The 13578-nt window shown below is 40.3% G+C and overlaps 1 protein-coding gene across 2 annotated transcripts in view; it reads right to left on the bottom strand.

Annotated features, from left to right (window-relative positions):
- Positions 1 to 457: 457 nt before the first annotated feature.
- The window catches only part of LOC122539802, a 23306-nt gene continuing 10185 nt past the window's right edge, over positions 458 to 13578 (bottom strand). The window contains exons 4-9 of one of the 2 annotated variants that reach the window (XM_043674865.1): positions 10124 to 10232; positions 9083 to 9121; positions 8152 to 8288; positions 6979 to 7177; positions 5135 to 5208; positions 458 to 1118 (exon numbers count right to left, since the gene is read on the bottom strand). In XM_043674865.1, the coding sequence (XP_043530800.1) occupies positions 849 to 1118; positions 5135 to 5208; positions 6979 to 7177; positions 8152 to 8288; positions 9083 to 9121; positions 10124 to 10232 (828 nt within the window). In that variant the 3' untranslated portion in view covers positions 458 to 848. The remainder of the gene's footprint in view (positions 1119 to 5134; positions 5209 to 6978; positions 7178 to 8151; positions 8289 to 9082; positions 9122 to 10123; positions 10233 to 13578) is intronic. The other variant, XM_043674866.1, reaches the window with a different exon arrangement.

Here is a 13578-nt window from a genome sequence, read left to right as displayed (position 1 = left end):
TATAGTGTGGAAACAGGCCATTTGGCCCATCATGTACACACCAACTCCCTGATGAGCATCCCGTCCAGATTCAGCCCCCTATTATCCCTGTAACCCTGCATTTCCCACATCTAATCCATACATCCCTGGACCCTATGGACAATTTAGCATGCCAATCCACTTAACCTGCACATTTTAGCATTCAGAGGAAATCAACATAGACAGAGGAGAATGTGCAAACCCCACACAGACAGTCACTCAAGGCTGGATTTGAACCCGGGTCCTTAATGCTGTGAGGTAGCAGTGCTGACCACTAAGCCACCATACTGCTGTCTTAGAGTTGGCTGTCTTAGAGTTGGCTGTCTGAGAAGCCATGTCCCTACATTAGATAGTGGTAACGATGCACAAGTATTTAATAAGTTTCATAGCTCTTTGAAATGTTCTAATATTGTCAAAGACACTCTGTGAATATAAAGTATTTTGTTTCCAACAAGCTTTATTAAAACAGGTTTCAGGTGGTACAGCAAAGTGCAGTAACATTCCCAACTTCCATCGCAGAGTGCTGTTTGAAATATGTACTTTACAGTTCTTCACAGACATAAGCAAGCGCAAAACATGAAAAGTTTCTTTTGCCATCAACAAATTCTTAAAGAGAGAGAAAAGAGAATGTTCTGAAGAAAGGTCGCACTGGACGTGAAACGTTAACTCTGTCTCTTGCAACAGACGATGTGTTGGATTCTGATTTCAGCTTGCGCAATATTTGTCCTTTATTCAAGGATAGAAACAGGACGCAGCCTTGGGTTAACAGGGAGATAACTGGAAGGAGAAGGGGTAAATCATCAAGGAATATGGCTGACCGATGTAAAGCATTACATCTTTACTCGGTCATCTAAAGCTTTGAGAACGCTCAGAGCAGCAAAGATGGAACAGAACATTTCTTCATTTCTGTCCTTCATTTCACATGAGATTGAAGCGTTTTCTCTCTTTAGGTGAAATCCAAATTCTTCCAGGATCCTCTGAGTTATTTCAAACTCGCTCTCTGTGAACTGAAGGGCCAGGGTCTCGAGAGTCTCCTCAGCTGGTTCGATTTGCATTTCAAGTATGGAACATTTGAAATCTCTTTCCTCAATCTTTTCCACCTGAAAAACAAATTAGAACAAAATCTTTCAGTTTATCTTCTTTTATTCTGTCTTCAACCTGTTCCATTAAAAAAGACTGTCATAGTATTTTGATCATATCAATCATACAGTATATAAACTGCACAGCAATTAACTAAAGACAAGGATTGGGTAACACGGCATATAACTTTCCTTCTCCTTAGAAGCTTAAAGGATTAAGAGTGGGATCTTGCAATGATCTATGCAAGTAATCAAATCTTTGTTAACTGCCATTCCTGCTGTGATAGTTTGCTCCTTCCCTGTTGTGCACTGTTGCAAGATAATTCTATAGGTGCCAATAGCTTTTGAGTGTCTCCCTTAAAAGCAGATTCTTCATAATTTGGATGTTATTGAGCTGGAAAGGGTGCAAAGAAGATATATAAGGATGTCACCAAGGCTGGAAGGTTTGAGTTATAAAGGAAAAATTGGATTGACCGAGACTTTATTTCCTGGAGCTTGCAGGCTGACATTATAGAGGTTTATAAAATCTTGAGGGGCACAGATAAGGGGACTAGCCAAGGACTTTTCCACATGGCAGGGGAGTCCAAAATTAGAGGGCATCGGTTTAAGGTGAGAGGGGAAAGATTTAAAGGGGACTTGAGGGGCAACTTCTTCCCACAGAGGGTGTTGTGAAAATGGAACGAGCTGCCAAAGGAAGTCGTAGAGGCAGGTACAATTTCAACATTTAAAAGACATTTGGACAGGTACATAGATAACAAAGTTAAAAATCACACAACACCAGGTTATAGTCCAACAGGTTTAATTGGAAGCACACTAGCTTTCGGAGCGACACTCCTTCATCAGGTGGTAGTGGAGGGCTCGATCCTAACACATAGAATTTATAGCAAAAATTTACAGTGTGATGTAACTGAAATTATACATTGAAAAATTGATTGTCTGTTAAGCCTTACATCTGTTAGAATACCATGACAGTTTCACTTCTTTCATGTGTAAATGTGCTTCCAATTAAACCTGTTGGACTATTACCTGGTGTTGTGTGATTTTTAACTTTGTACACCCCAGTCCAACACCAGCGTCTCCAAATCATAGATAAGAAAGGTCTATAAGGATATGGGCCAATCACAGTCAAATAGGACTAGTTCAGGAATCCTGGTCGGTATGAACGAGTTGGGCCGAAGGGTCAGTTTCCGTACTGTGTGACTCAATGACTCTAATTATCTGTGGAAGTCCTGACTGAATCTATATCACAAAATGTCCAAATGCATGCACACATGTGCACGCACCTGCATTTACCATCCAAGAGGTTTCAGCAATTCAGAACAAGAATTCTGATTGATTGAATTTCATTCTCTCTTGCTTGGGACACACACAAACCAAGTCTGAATGCTGTATCACAGTTTTGCTGAGATGTGGACAGTTGCAGCCTTTGCACAGGACCTGATACTGGAGTAGAGTGGTGCTGGAAAAGCACAGCAGTTCAGGCAGCATCTGAGGAGGAGGAAAATCCAGAACCTTACACTCAGAGTTGGGTGTTTCAGTTTCATGAAGAATGGAGAATAACATGGTAAAGCAACAAGCATTGCTCAGACAAAACAAAAAGTGGGTCTGGAAACCAGAAACAAAAACAGGAATTCCTGGAAAAACTCAGCATGTTAGGGAGCATCTGTGGAGAGAAAGTAAAATTGACATTTTGGATACAGTTCCCCTTCTTTAGAACTGATTGTAGCTAGGAAAAGGTTTGTATATCATGAAAATGGGGTGGGATGGGTTGGGGGTAGCGGAAGGTGTACATGATATTTGGAAATGGAGTCCAGAGAGAGAGAAAAATACTTGGGCAGAGAAAGGCATGTCTAAAGGTCAGCCTGGGAGAATGAGTAGCTGCTAATGAGGACCATGAGGGCTGATGATGGGTTGTTGGTGGGAGCAGCTCGTGTGATGACAGGGCCCGGACTGTGGGGTTTGGGGTGAGGGCATGCGAGAAGGTGACAATCTCTAAAACTGGTGAACACGATACTGATTCGAGAAGGCTACAGGGTCCCCAAACAGAAAATGCCCAGATTGTACTGAGTTTCACTGGAGCAGTGCAGCAACCCTGAGCCAGAGATGTTGGCCAGGGAACACAGGGATGTGTTGAATTGGCAGAACTACTCCATCACAGAACACCTACATTCTGACTGCAGAAACTATCCTGAGCTTCGGGTTCCTTGCTACTTGCTAAGAGAAAAATATCCTCTTCATCTTTGTACTAAAGGAGAACTCCTCACTCTAAGCTAATGCATTCTGGTCCGATATCCATCTATGAGGGGAAACAAACTCTCTGCATCTACCTTGTCAAGCTGCCTAATAATTTTATATGTTTTAATAAGATGTCCTCTGATACTTCTAAATTCCAATGAGTACAGGCCCAACCTACTCAGCATCTCCTCATTAAAAAAGTACTTTGTTACCCAGAATGAATCAAGTGAACCTTTTCTGGCCTTTTCCAATACCAGCATCTCCTTCCTTAGATAAGGGAATCAAAGATATTCACAGTACTCCTGGTGTGGTCTGATTAGTACCTTGTGTAGCTTTTGCAAAACCTTACTTCTATGCACTAGTCACTTTGAAATAAAGGCTAATGGTCCATTTCCTTCCCTGTTAACTGCTGAACTTTATGCTAGCTTTTTGTAATTCATTCAAAAAGATACAGAACTCTCTCTTCATGCAGTCTTTCCCCATTTATATAATATTCATCACTCTTCCTGTCAAAGTGCATGACCTCATTTTTTCACATTTTATTCCATATAAGTCTTTGCCTGCTCACAATCTGTCTCTATCCTTCTGTAGACTCCTCTGTCATCCTCACAACTTGCCTTACGACCTATTATTGAGTCATCTTCAATCTTGGCTATAGTACTTTCGCTTTCCTTTTCCAAGTCATTAATATGTATTGTCAATAACTATAGTCCACCACTGGTTCTAGCGACACTCCACTCGTTACAGCCTTCCTGAAAATCCTTCCTTTACTCCGACTCTCTGCCTTCTATTAGTTAGCAAATTCTCTATCCATGCTAATATACTACCACTAACACCATGGGCTCTTGTCTTATTAAGCAGCTTTATGACTGGTATCTTATTGAACACCTCATGGAATTTCAGATATATTATACCTACTGGTTTCCTTTTATCTACCCTGCTTGTTATTTCATCATATGATCTTCAGGCATAACTTTCGCTTCATGAATCCATGCTGACTTTTATTACATCCTTTGTAATAGACTCTAACATTTCCCAATGACAGATGTTAAACTCCCTCATTTATAGTTACCTGCCTTTTGTCTCCCTTCTTTTTTTTTAATAAGAGTGTTACATTGCCAGTTTTCCAATTATCTGGGACTTTTCCTGAGCCAAAGGATTCTTGAAAGCTTACAACCAGTGCATCCGCTATCTATGCGGTATTTTCTTTAAAATCCTAGACTGAATCCAATCAAGCTGAGGAGACATGTTGGTCTTTATTCCCAATAGGTTCCCTAGTTATTCTTATTTTCATCCACCTTGGCCTTTGATGAATTATTATTCTTGGAATGCTGCATTGACTCTGAAGTCTGATTTAGTGTATTTAACAACTCTTCTATTGTTTCTGAGCTCTTCATTATTATTTCCTCAACTTCATTCTCTCAGGTGATATGTTCACTCTGACCCCATTTTTCCTTTTTATATATTTCCAGAAGGTCTTGCTATCTCATTCTATGTTACTTGATAGTTTGCCTCATACTTTCCCCCTTTTGATTTTTGGTTGATCTTACCATTCCTCAAATATCAAAAGTATATCTTTGTTATCAGTTGTGAACTATTTTCTAAATATCTGCCATTGTTCCTCAACTGTCTTTTTTGCTTAACTCCTTTTTAGACCTTGTAATTAACTCCATCCCTGATGTTTGGGTCCCCAGAACATTTCTGGCCCTGGTGAACTTGCAGAAATCAAATTCATTTGTGTCTCTCAGTTCTTTCCTTGCACATTCACCTGAGATGAAATAACACAAATGTGTATTTCTTACCAGCTTTAGTTGTCTTGATGTAATCTTCATCTCAACACAAGTAGCCAGGAGGGGTAAAGTGTCAGGATTCAGTTCTGAAAGGAAACAGAATAATTCAGAGCACCTTACCATGATGGATCCATTGCATTGCACATTGAAGATCTTTAATAAAGTAAATTGATCAAAAGCACTTCAGAGAGTTGATGGATGAACAGCAAATTAGCACATGCCATAGAAAAGGCAGAAGAGTTTTACTTGAGGTTAAGTTGCAGTTAGTTTATGCTGTTTTAATCCTATTTGTTTTCATAGAGCTGAGGGGGAGTTTGTGTATCATTCAAGATCAGTTTGATAGTGGTCGCTGCATTTTGTGTGTGCTAGCTAGCTGATATCCTTGCTCGGCTCCTGTATAATTGGCTAAATATCCTATTTCAGGAAGAATTTCACATAAATGTGGATATATGTATGTGTCTCTCTTTCTGTTTCTATGATTAAGCATTTAAAAGTTTAGGGATCAAGTTGGGGTAAGATTACTGCTCTCTGCTTATTTAAAATGGGGTCAGATAATTAGAAAAAGTTTAAAGAAGCGCTCAGCATATTCTAAACCATTTTCTATTCCTGATCTGGAGGGGAATCAAGGGTTATGGGGAAAGAGTAAGAAAGAGTTTAGCCATGATCCTAATGAATGGTGGGACAGGGTGGAGGGGCCGAACAGCCTACTTCAGCGCTCAGCATATTCTAAACCATTTTCTATTCCTGATCTGGAGGGGAATCAAGGGTTATGGGGAAAGAGTAGAAAGAGTTTAGCCATGATCCTAATGAATGGTGGGACAGGGTGGAGGGCCGAACAGCCTACTTCAATTCCTGTTTATTAGGATTCTTAAGGTTAAACCAGATTTGATACTGTCCTGGATTTTGGCTCCATGACATATCAAACTGATCATTGTTAGTCATCGTCCTGCATCACATCTTGTCTCAGTTCACTCCAGAGACAGTTCAAACTGGACAGTCTGAGACTGTCAGTACAAACTAGCAATGCTTTCATGCCAAAGCAAAGTATTAATGCACAATGAGAGTCCATAGATATTTAATGCTGTAACCAGGTTATAATGGCATCGTTCATTCAATAATAACAACTAGGCCAGTGAGAATAGATTCTTAAACAGAAATCAACATACTGATGTTCACACCAGGATTCTGCAGTCTGTCCTGTATGCTTCTACTTCCCCTGAATTACCAACATGGTCAATGGTTGATGTTGAATTCAAACACTATCCCTCTCAGCTTTCAACAAGAGAACTTAATTACAAGTCTCCATTTAAATACTCATGATATATGCTGGTTAGCTTGAAATGTTAGGTTATGGCACAGATTGCAGTATTATCCAGCAGCATTAACAATCCCTCAACTGGATCTAATAATTTTTCTTTTAGTCATTCATGAAACCTGGCTGTTTCTGGCTGAGCCAGAATTTATTGTCCATCCTTATCAGCCCTTCAAAAGGTGGTGGGGAGCTGCCTTCTTGACTTGCTGCAGTCCATATGCTATAGGTTGACCCACAATGCCCTTATGGAGGGAACTCCATGATTTTGACCCAACGACAGTGAAGGAATGAGTAATATGTTTCCAATCACAATGATGAATGGCCCAGAGATGAAATGGTTACTATCAGCTATTTAGGAGTAATGAATACAATGTGCATTTATGAAATGCATATTAGAAGAAGGAGAGATCATCTAAATTTGGTCAAAGAGGTAGTTCCTCGCAAAGTCTAAAAGAAAGAGAGGGAGGAGGAGAGGTTTAGAGAGGGAATGCCAGACGACCTAGACAGCTGAATAGATAAGGCAGTACGTGTCAAAGCAATATACCATTGAGTGACTGGATGAAAATGTTTACAGTCTTTATGACTTCATTCTGATGGGGTGTCAAGGTGAGGGGCTGTCCCGGTGGATCAACCTTCCGAATTCCCAACAGATCCAACAGTTTCTCCACACAGGCTCTATTCTCGTCTTCCATCAGCTCCAGGACTTGGAGGTCGGGCTGGAAACCTTCACATATCTGGTCAAGCTGAAAATGTTGAGACATGGACGAGGTAACATCAGAAATAGTACACAGTGACAAGGGACAGTATGTCAGGAATTGGCATGCTTTCCAAATTCAGACTTGAAATGCTGGCATCCTGCATTCTCTAATGAGATACTGTATTGACTGATGCAGAATCAAACTTCCCCAGTTTTGCTAACTATTGTGATTTCGTCCTACTGCGGTCATCCCTAATGAACAATGACCTCCTTTGTCAGAATATTAAAGGTATGTGTGTAAAATTAATTTGACAGTGGAACTGACAAAAATCCCACATGCTGGAATTGATCAGAATTTGTCATTAATCTCAGGCAATGAGCCCTGAGAATGTTCCGAGAGATAGATGAGAATGGAAAATCTTGTAGGGACAATAGGAGAATCTTCCAAAACTGTGGTTGAAACACAAAACTAAGGACAGAGTGGAGGAAGCATTACTCTATTAGGTATTAAATTTACACAGTAGTGAACCTGTAACTAGCAGTTACACAGCTCATCAACACTGGCACAGACAGAAACTGAGATCCTTCGGTATTGCATCTGATCTCACAAGAAGAAAAGCCCAGAAATAAATTACTGTCATCTGCTTTGTTTCAAAATCACACTGTAAGGAATTAAATGGGTCAAATGGGAGACAGGGATGATTACGAAAGCCAATTACTATTTCGGTGAAGGAACCTACTGGCTTTTTAAACACAATCCAGAGCTTTCTCAGCTTAGTGACCACGAGTAGTTTAGGATGTTGACAGGAATGGGAGTAGAATTCAGGTCTTGGCCAGAATTGAGTATGAAGAGTGAATGGTGTAGGTTTTGAATAAATGGAGCGTAATTGTCTAAACTGGGTGATCACAATTTACCGCAACGAATCTCTTGTCATGATCAACCTAAAGAAGGGAAGTGATAACCCACAGAAATGTGGTTTGCCAGCACCATTAGTAAATTTAGAATTGAGAAGTACGAACCATTGTCTCAAGAACAGGAAGGTTATCGTTGTTACCAAGAAGTTGAAGGAATGTGTTGAGGAATAGTTGGCTCACGTCCTTCGACAGTTTGGTCAGTTCTGTGAGGGGAATCTCAAGTTTCCGGTAACACGAGGCTGCTAAAAGGGAAAAGAAATTACGATTGATATTTCAAAAGACAAATTGTTCATAAAATCCAAATAATACTCCAGTGACATCCTTTCCTATTCACCCAAAGGAAAAAAGTAATTTTTGGTTTTGCAGGTATCACAAGTTACGAATTGAGGCTTTGAATAATAATAATAACATGATTGAAAGAGCAAAGATTAGATGTAATGAGTAATGCTCTGCTCCTGGATGGGCATTTACTCACTTTCCTTAATTCTGATTCATCCCAAAATATAGAATGGCTGCACACATCATTCATCTGAGTGAAAGTGTTCACATTGCATGGGAGCATATCGATTTCAGAGCAACTTTCTGAGAATTGTTTGGAGAATTGTTTGGAAATGTGACCTTTAAAATGTGATAGGCAAACAAGAATCTACTTGGTGGGAGAGGGGGAATTCCCAGTGTGACTCTAGGGGAAATTGGAGTCCCATAGAAGCAATGGAAACTCCACCCAATGTGCATTGGACACAGCATTTTTATTGTATTATAGAGTTAATTATTTATGGTAAAACATTTATACGGTGAAGCAAAATTATATAATAACACTGCTAAAAGTTTTGGTTAAAAATGCCACTTTCTGAAAAAGCGAACATGAAGATTGCATTACAAGGTAAAGGAAATCAGTAAATGCTACATTACCTTCACTGGCCACCATCTTTCTCATTTGTTATTGAACAATTCCTTGACATCAAGATATTGTTTTGATATGTGACATATTTACAATCACAAAACTGAAGCATTAAGAAATAGAAAACAAGTTTACCTAACAAGCATCTCAAAGGCGCATACGTGGGAACTAAACCTGAAAGAACAAAGAAAAACAAGTTTCGGATTTTTAAAACTTGTTAATTGGGTAACTGGTGATTTACAGAAGGATTGGCAGAAAATAGGCACATGGCCAATTTAGTTCTCCACTTTTCTTGTTATCCTACACTGGATAGCCAGAAAAGAAGATAAAAGTGACAATTATCTTTACATACTCACAATACAAACTTATACATTTTTTTGAGAAGTACTTGTCAGGCTGTATTGGTAAGCCTAGCATTTATTGCCCATCCCATGACACCCAAAGAAATTGGTGGTGAGCTTTCTTGTTGAACTATTTCATTTTGTTGTCTGGAAGGTGCTCTCACAATGAAGGTGGATAAGGAGTTGCAGGACAGCTGGAATATATCCAAATCAAGACCGTATGTGACTTGGAGGTGATGTTCCTTCCTGCTGTCCTTGTCCTTGGCAGAGGATGTAGTGTTTAGAGTTACTGCTGAAGAAACCAGGATGAGTTGCAGATAGTGTATACAGGAGCTGGGGTCCACCACTGGTGGAAGAAGTGCATGTATGAGGTGATGGACAAGATGCCAATCCCTCCTGGAGGGTGTTGAAGCTCATGTGGAACATTGGAGGTGCACCAAGTTAGACAGGCGGAGGGTATTCCATATCACCTTTTACTTGTCTTGTCAATAGTTGATAAACTTTAGTAGAATGAAGAGGTGCACAGAATAACCCAGTTGTTTGGCTTGTCTGAATTGATCTAACATTCATCTCAATGTTGTCTTACTGGAGGTTTTAGAAGACTTATTTTAAAAGAGTGACAAATACAAAATGTAGTGATGGAGGGAGAATCAATTTCAGAAAATCTTCTAAATGTGGCTAGATATAATCCCCAAGTTGACACATTTATAGAATATTGAATACACATCGATGGGACAAATGGCTGAAGAATGTTTAATTAGCCATTGATAAGGCAATTTACTGTTGGAAAAGTCTATACCCAGCTCTCTGTTTTCCTTTCTCCCCTTTTACATACCCACTGTGTCATCCTCTGTTATCCTCAGTTTTGAGACTTTGAATGCAATGGTAGTTCCAGCGCAGAAGGATAAATTCTGTTTCAAAAATGCATCAACGTTTCCTTTAGCCTAACGCAAGAAGGAAAATGGTAATACTTAATATTGCAAATTAATCATTGTGAGTTCCCAGGAAAATCAATATTATTAGACAGGGTTTAGGAAAGACTTACTAAAATGTAACCAGGAATAAGCAGCTTTGTTTATCCGGCAAACTAGAGAAACTGGGATTGTTATAATGAATCATTCCGAAATGAAACATAAAGGGGAGTTGTTGCTACAGTGTGGAATGCAGCATTCCAGCAGGAACAGCAGCCAGATAAAGAACTGGCAGAACCAATCACTGGGAAAAATATCAGAGAAAATCGGTTATCTTAGTGATGCACTGCTTTTCACAACTAACAATAATAATGGAAATAAACCGTCAAAGAACAGAGCAAAAAAGACTTAACTCGATGGTTAAAGTTGTGTTAGATCGAGAATTAACAAACTTTGAGCCATTTCTCTAGAGAAACCCAATTATAGACGTTCAGGAATGAACAAGTTAACAGAAAACTGTCAGCCTCTTTCCAGCTAACTTCAATTTCAGAGGCTCAGCACAAATGATGAGTAAATTTTCTTTGTCATTCATAGCCCAAGTTCTCTCTAACCCAGATTTCCACAGGTACTCACAATTTCTTGCAATTTATGTCAAGTGGGACATCAATCAAATTTGATACATTGGTAGTTTTAAGGTTGTGTTACTTTATAGCTTCTTAATCCCACTGCCATCTTAAGAGGGCTCTTGTAATGGGTTCCTACATCTGAGCCAGAAGACGTGGGTTCAAGACCTGCTTCAGAAGTGTGTAGCAACATCCCTGAACAGGTCAGTGAGAAAATATTCTTGACTGCTGTGCCTTGCCCTACTCTTTGGCGATGTTATTTCAGCACCTTTTCTCAGTCCAAAAATGTTATTGAGTGAGCAGTGAAATGTTGAAATTTATTTTTGGCCTGTTGCTCTTTGTTTTTTGGGTTTTGCCAGATTGTACTGTGCATTCAGAGGACGTGGGCATCACTGTCAAGATCAGAATTCATTGTCCTTCCCTAATCACTGACTGGTTTGTTAGGCCATCTTAGAAGGGCTTTTGCCTGAAGCGTCGATTTCGAAGGTCCTTGGATGCTGCCTGAACTGCTGTGCTCTTCCAGCACCACTAATCCAGAATCTGGTTTCCAGCATCTGCAATCATTGTTTTTACCATCTTAGAGGACAATTAAAAGTCAATGACACTGCTATGGATCTACAGCAATCTACAGCTGTGGTTTACTAAGGAAGTTGAAAGACCTAAAGACAGAGCAAAGGAGAGCCAGGAGGCATCATGAGAAGTCATTGGCAGATAGGGTCAAGGAAAACCCTAAGGCTTGCTATAGGTATATCAGGAATAAAAGAATGATTAGAGTAAGATTAGGGCTGAAAATGTGTTGCTGGAAAAAGCACAGCAGGTCAGGCAGCATCCAGGGAGCAGGAGAATCGACGTTTCGGGCATGAGCCCTTCATCAGGAATGTCGTTCCTTCCTGAAGAAGGGCTCATGCCCAAAACATCGATTCTCCTGCTCCCTGGATGCTGCCTGACCTGCTGCGCTTTTCCAGCAAAACATTTTCAGCTCTGATCTCTAGCATCTGCAGTCCTCACTTTCTCCTAGAGTAAGATTAGGGTCAAGCAAGGATAGTAGTGGGAAGTTGTGCGCAGAGTCTGAGGAGATATGGGAAGCACTAAATGTGTATTTCTCAGCAGTATTCACATGGGAAAAAGACAATATTGTCAAGGAGAATACTGAGATAGAGGCTGCTAGACTAGATGGGATTGAGGTTTAGAAGGAAGAGGTGTTAACAATTCTGGAGAGTGTGAAAATAGATATGTCCCCTGGACTGGGTGGGATTTAGCCTAGGATGCTCTGGGAAGCAAGGGAGGAGATTGTAGAGCCTTTGGCTTTATCTTTATATCGTCATTGTCTACAGAAATAGATTAGATTAGATTACTTACAGTGTGGAAACAAGCCCTTCGGCCCAACAAGTCCACACTGATCCTCCGAAGAGCAACCTAGCCAGACCCATTCCCTTACGTTTACTCCTTCACCTAACACTATGGGCAATTTAGCATGGCCAATTCACCTAACCTACACATTTTTGGACTGTGGGAGAAAACCGGAGCAACCGGAGGAAACCTACGCAGACATGGGGAGAATGTGGAAACTCCGCACAGAGAGTTGCCTGAGATGGGAATTGAACCTGGATCTCTGGCGCTGTGAGGTAGCAGTGGTAACCACTGAGCCACCGTACCACCCGAATAGTGCCAGAAGAATGGAGAAAGGGAGTAGAGACAACCCTGGTAATTGTTGACTAGTGAGCCTTACTTTGGTTATGGGTCAATGTTTGGAAAAGTTAATAAGAGATAGGATTTATAATCATCTGGAAACAAATAAGTTGATTAGAGATTGGCAACATGGTTTTGTGAAGGGTAGGTTGTGCCTCACAAACCTTATTGAGTTCTTTGAGAAGGTGACCAAACAGGTCGAGGAGGGTAAAGCAGTTGATATGGTGTATATGGATTTCAGTGAGGCATTTGATAAGGTTCCCTATAGTAGACTATTGCACAAAATACGGAGGCATGGGATTGAGGGTGATTTAGTAGTTTGGATCAGACATTGGCTAGCTGAAAGAAGACAGAAGGTGGTGGCTGATGGGAAATGTTCATTCTGGAGTTCAGTTACTGGTGATATACCACAAGAATCTGTTTTGGGGCCACTGCTGTTTGTCATTTTTATAAATGACCTGGATGAGGGTGGAGAAGGATGGGTTAGTAAGCGATGACACTAAGGTCGGTGGAGTTGTGGACAGTGCCAAAGGATGTTGTAGGTTACAGAGCGACATAGATAATCTGCAGAGCTGGGCTGAGAGGTGGCAAATGGAGTTTAATGTGGAAAAGTGGAAGGTGATTCACTTTGGAAGGACTAACAGGAATAAAGAGTACTGGACTAATGGTAAGATTCTTAGTTAAAAATCACACAACACCAGGTTACAGTCCAACAGATTTAATTGGAAGCACACTCGCTTTCGGAGCGATGCTCCTTCATCAGGTGATAGTGGAGGGCTCGATTGTAACACAGAATTTATAGCAAAACTTTGCAGTGTGATGTAACTGAAATTATACATTGAAAAATTGATTGTCTGTTAAGCCTTTCATCTGTTAGAATACAGTGATAGTTTCACTTCTTTCATGTGTAAATCACAAAACCCTTTTTTTAAAAGTTGCAATCTCGGGTTAGCTGTTTAACAATGGTGATAGCTAGACAATATGTTGAAGGTGTTAGCCCCCTGTGTTCTCTGACTATGCCATGATGTTTAGATTGATTCTAATCTAAAAAGCGAGATAACGGAGTT

The sequence above is a fragment of the Chiloscyllium plagiosum genome, chromosome 33, assembly GCF_004010195.1.
Source record: "Chiloscyllium plagiosum isolate BGI_BamShark_2017 chromosome 33, ASM401019v2, whole genome shotgun sequence".
NCBI lineage: Eukaryota > Metazoa > Chordata > Chondrichthyes > Orectolobiformes > Hemiscylliidae > Chiloscyllium > Chiloscyllium plagiosum.
The sequence above is the reverse complement of the archived record's forward strand: the minus strand, read 5'-3'. Positions and strand labels throughout refer to the sequence as shown.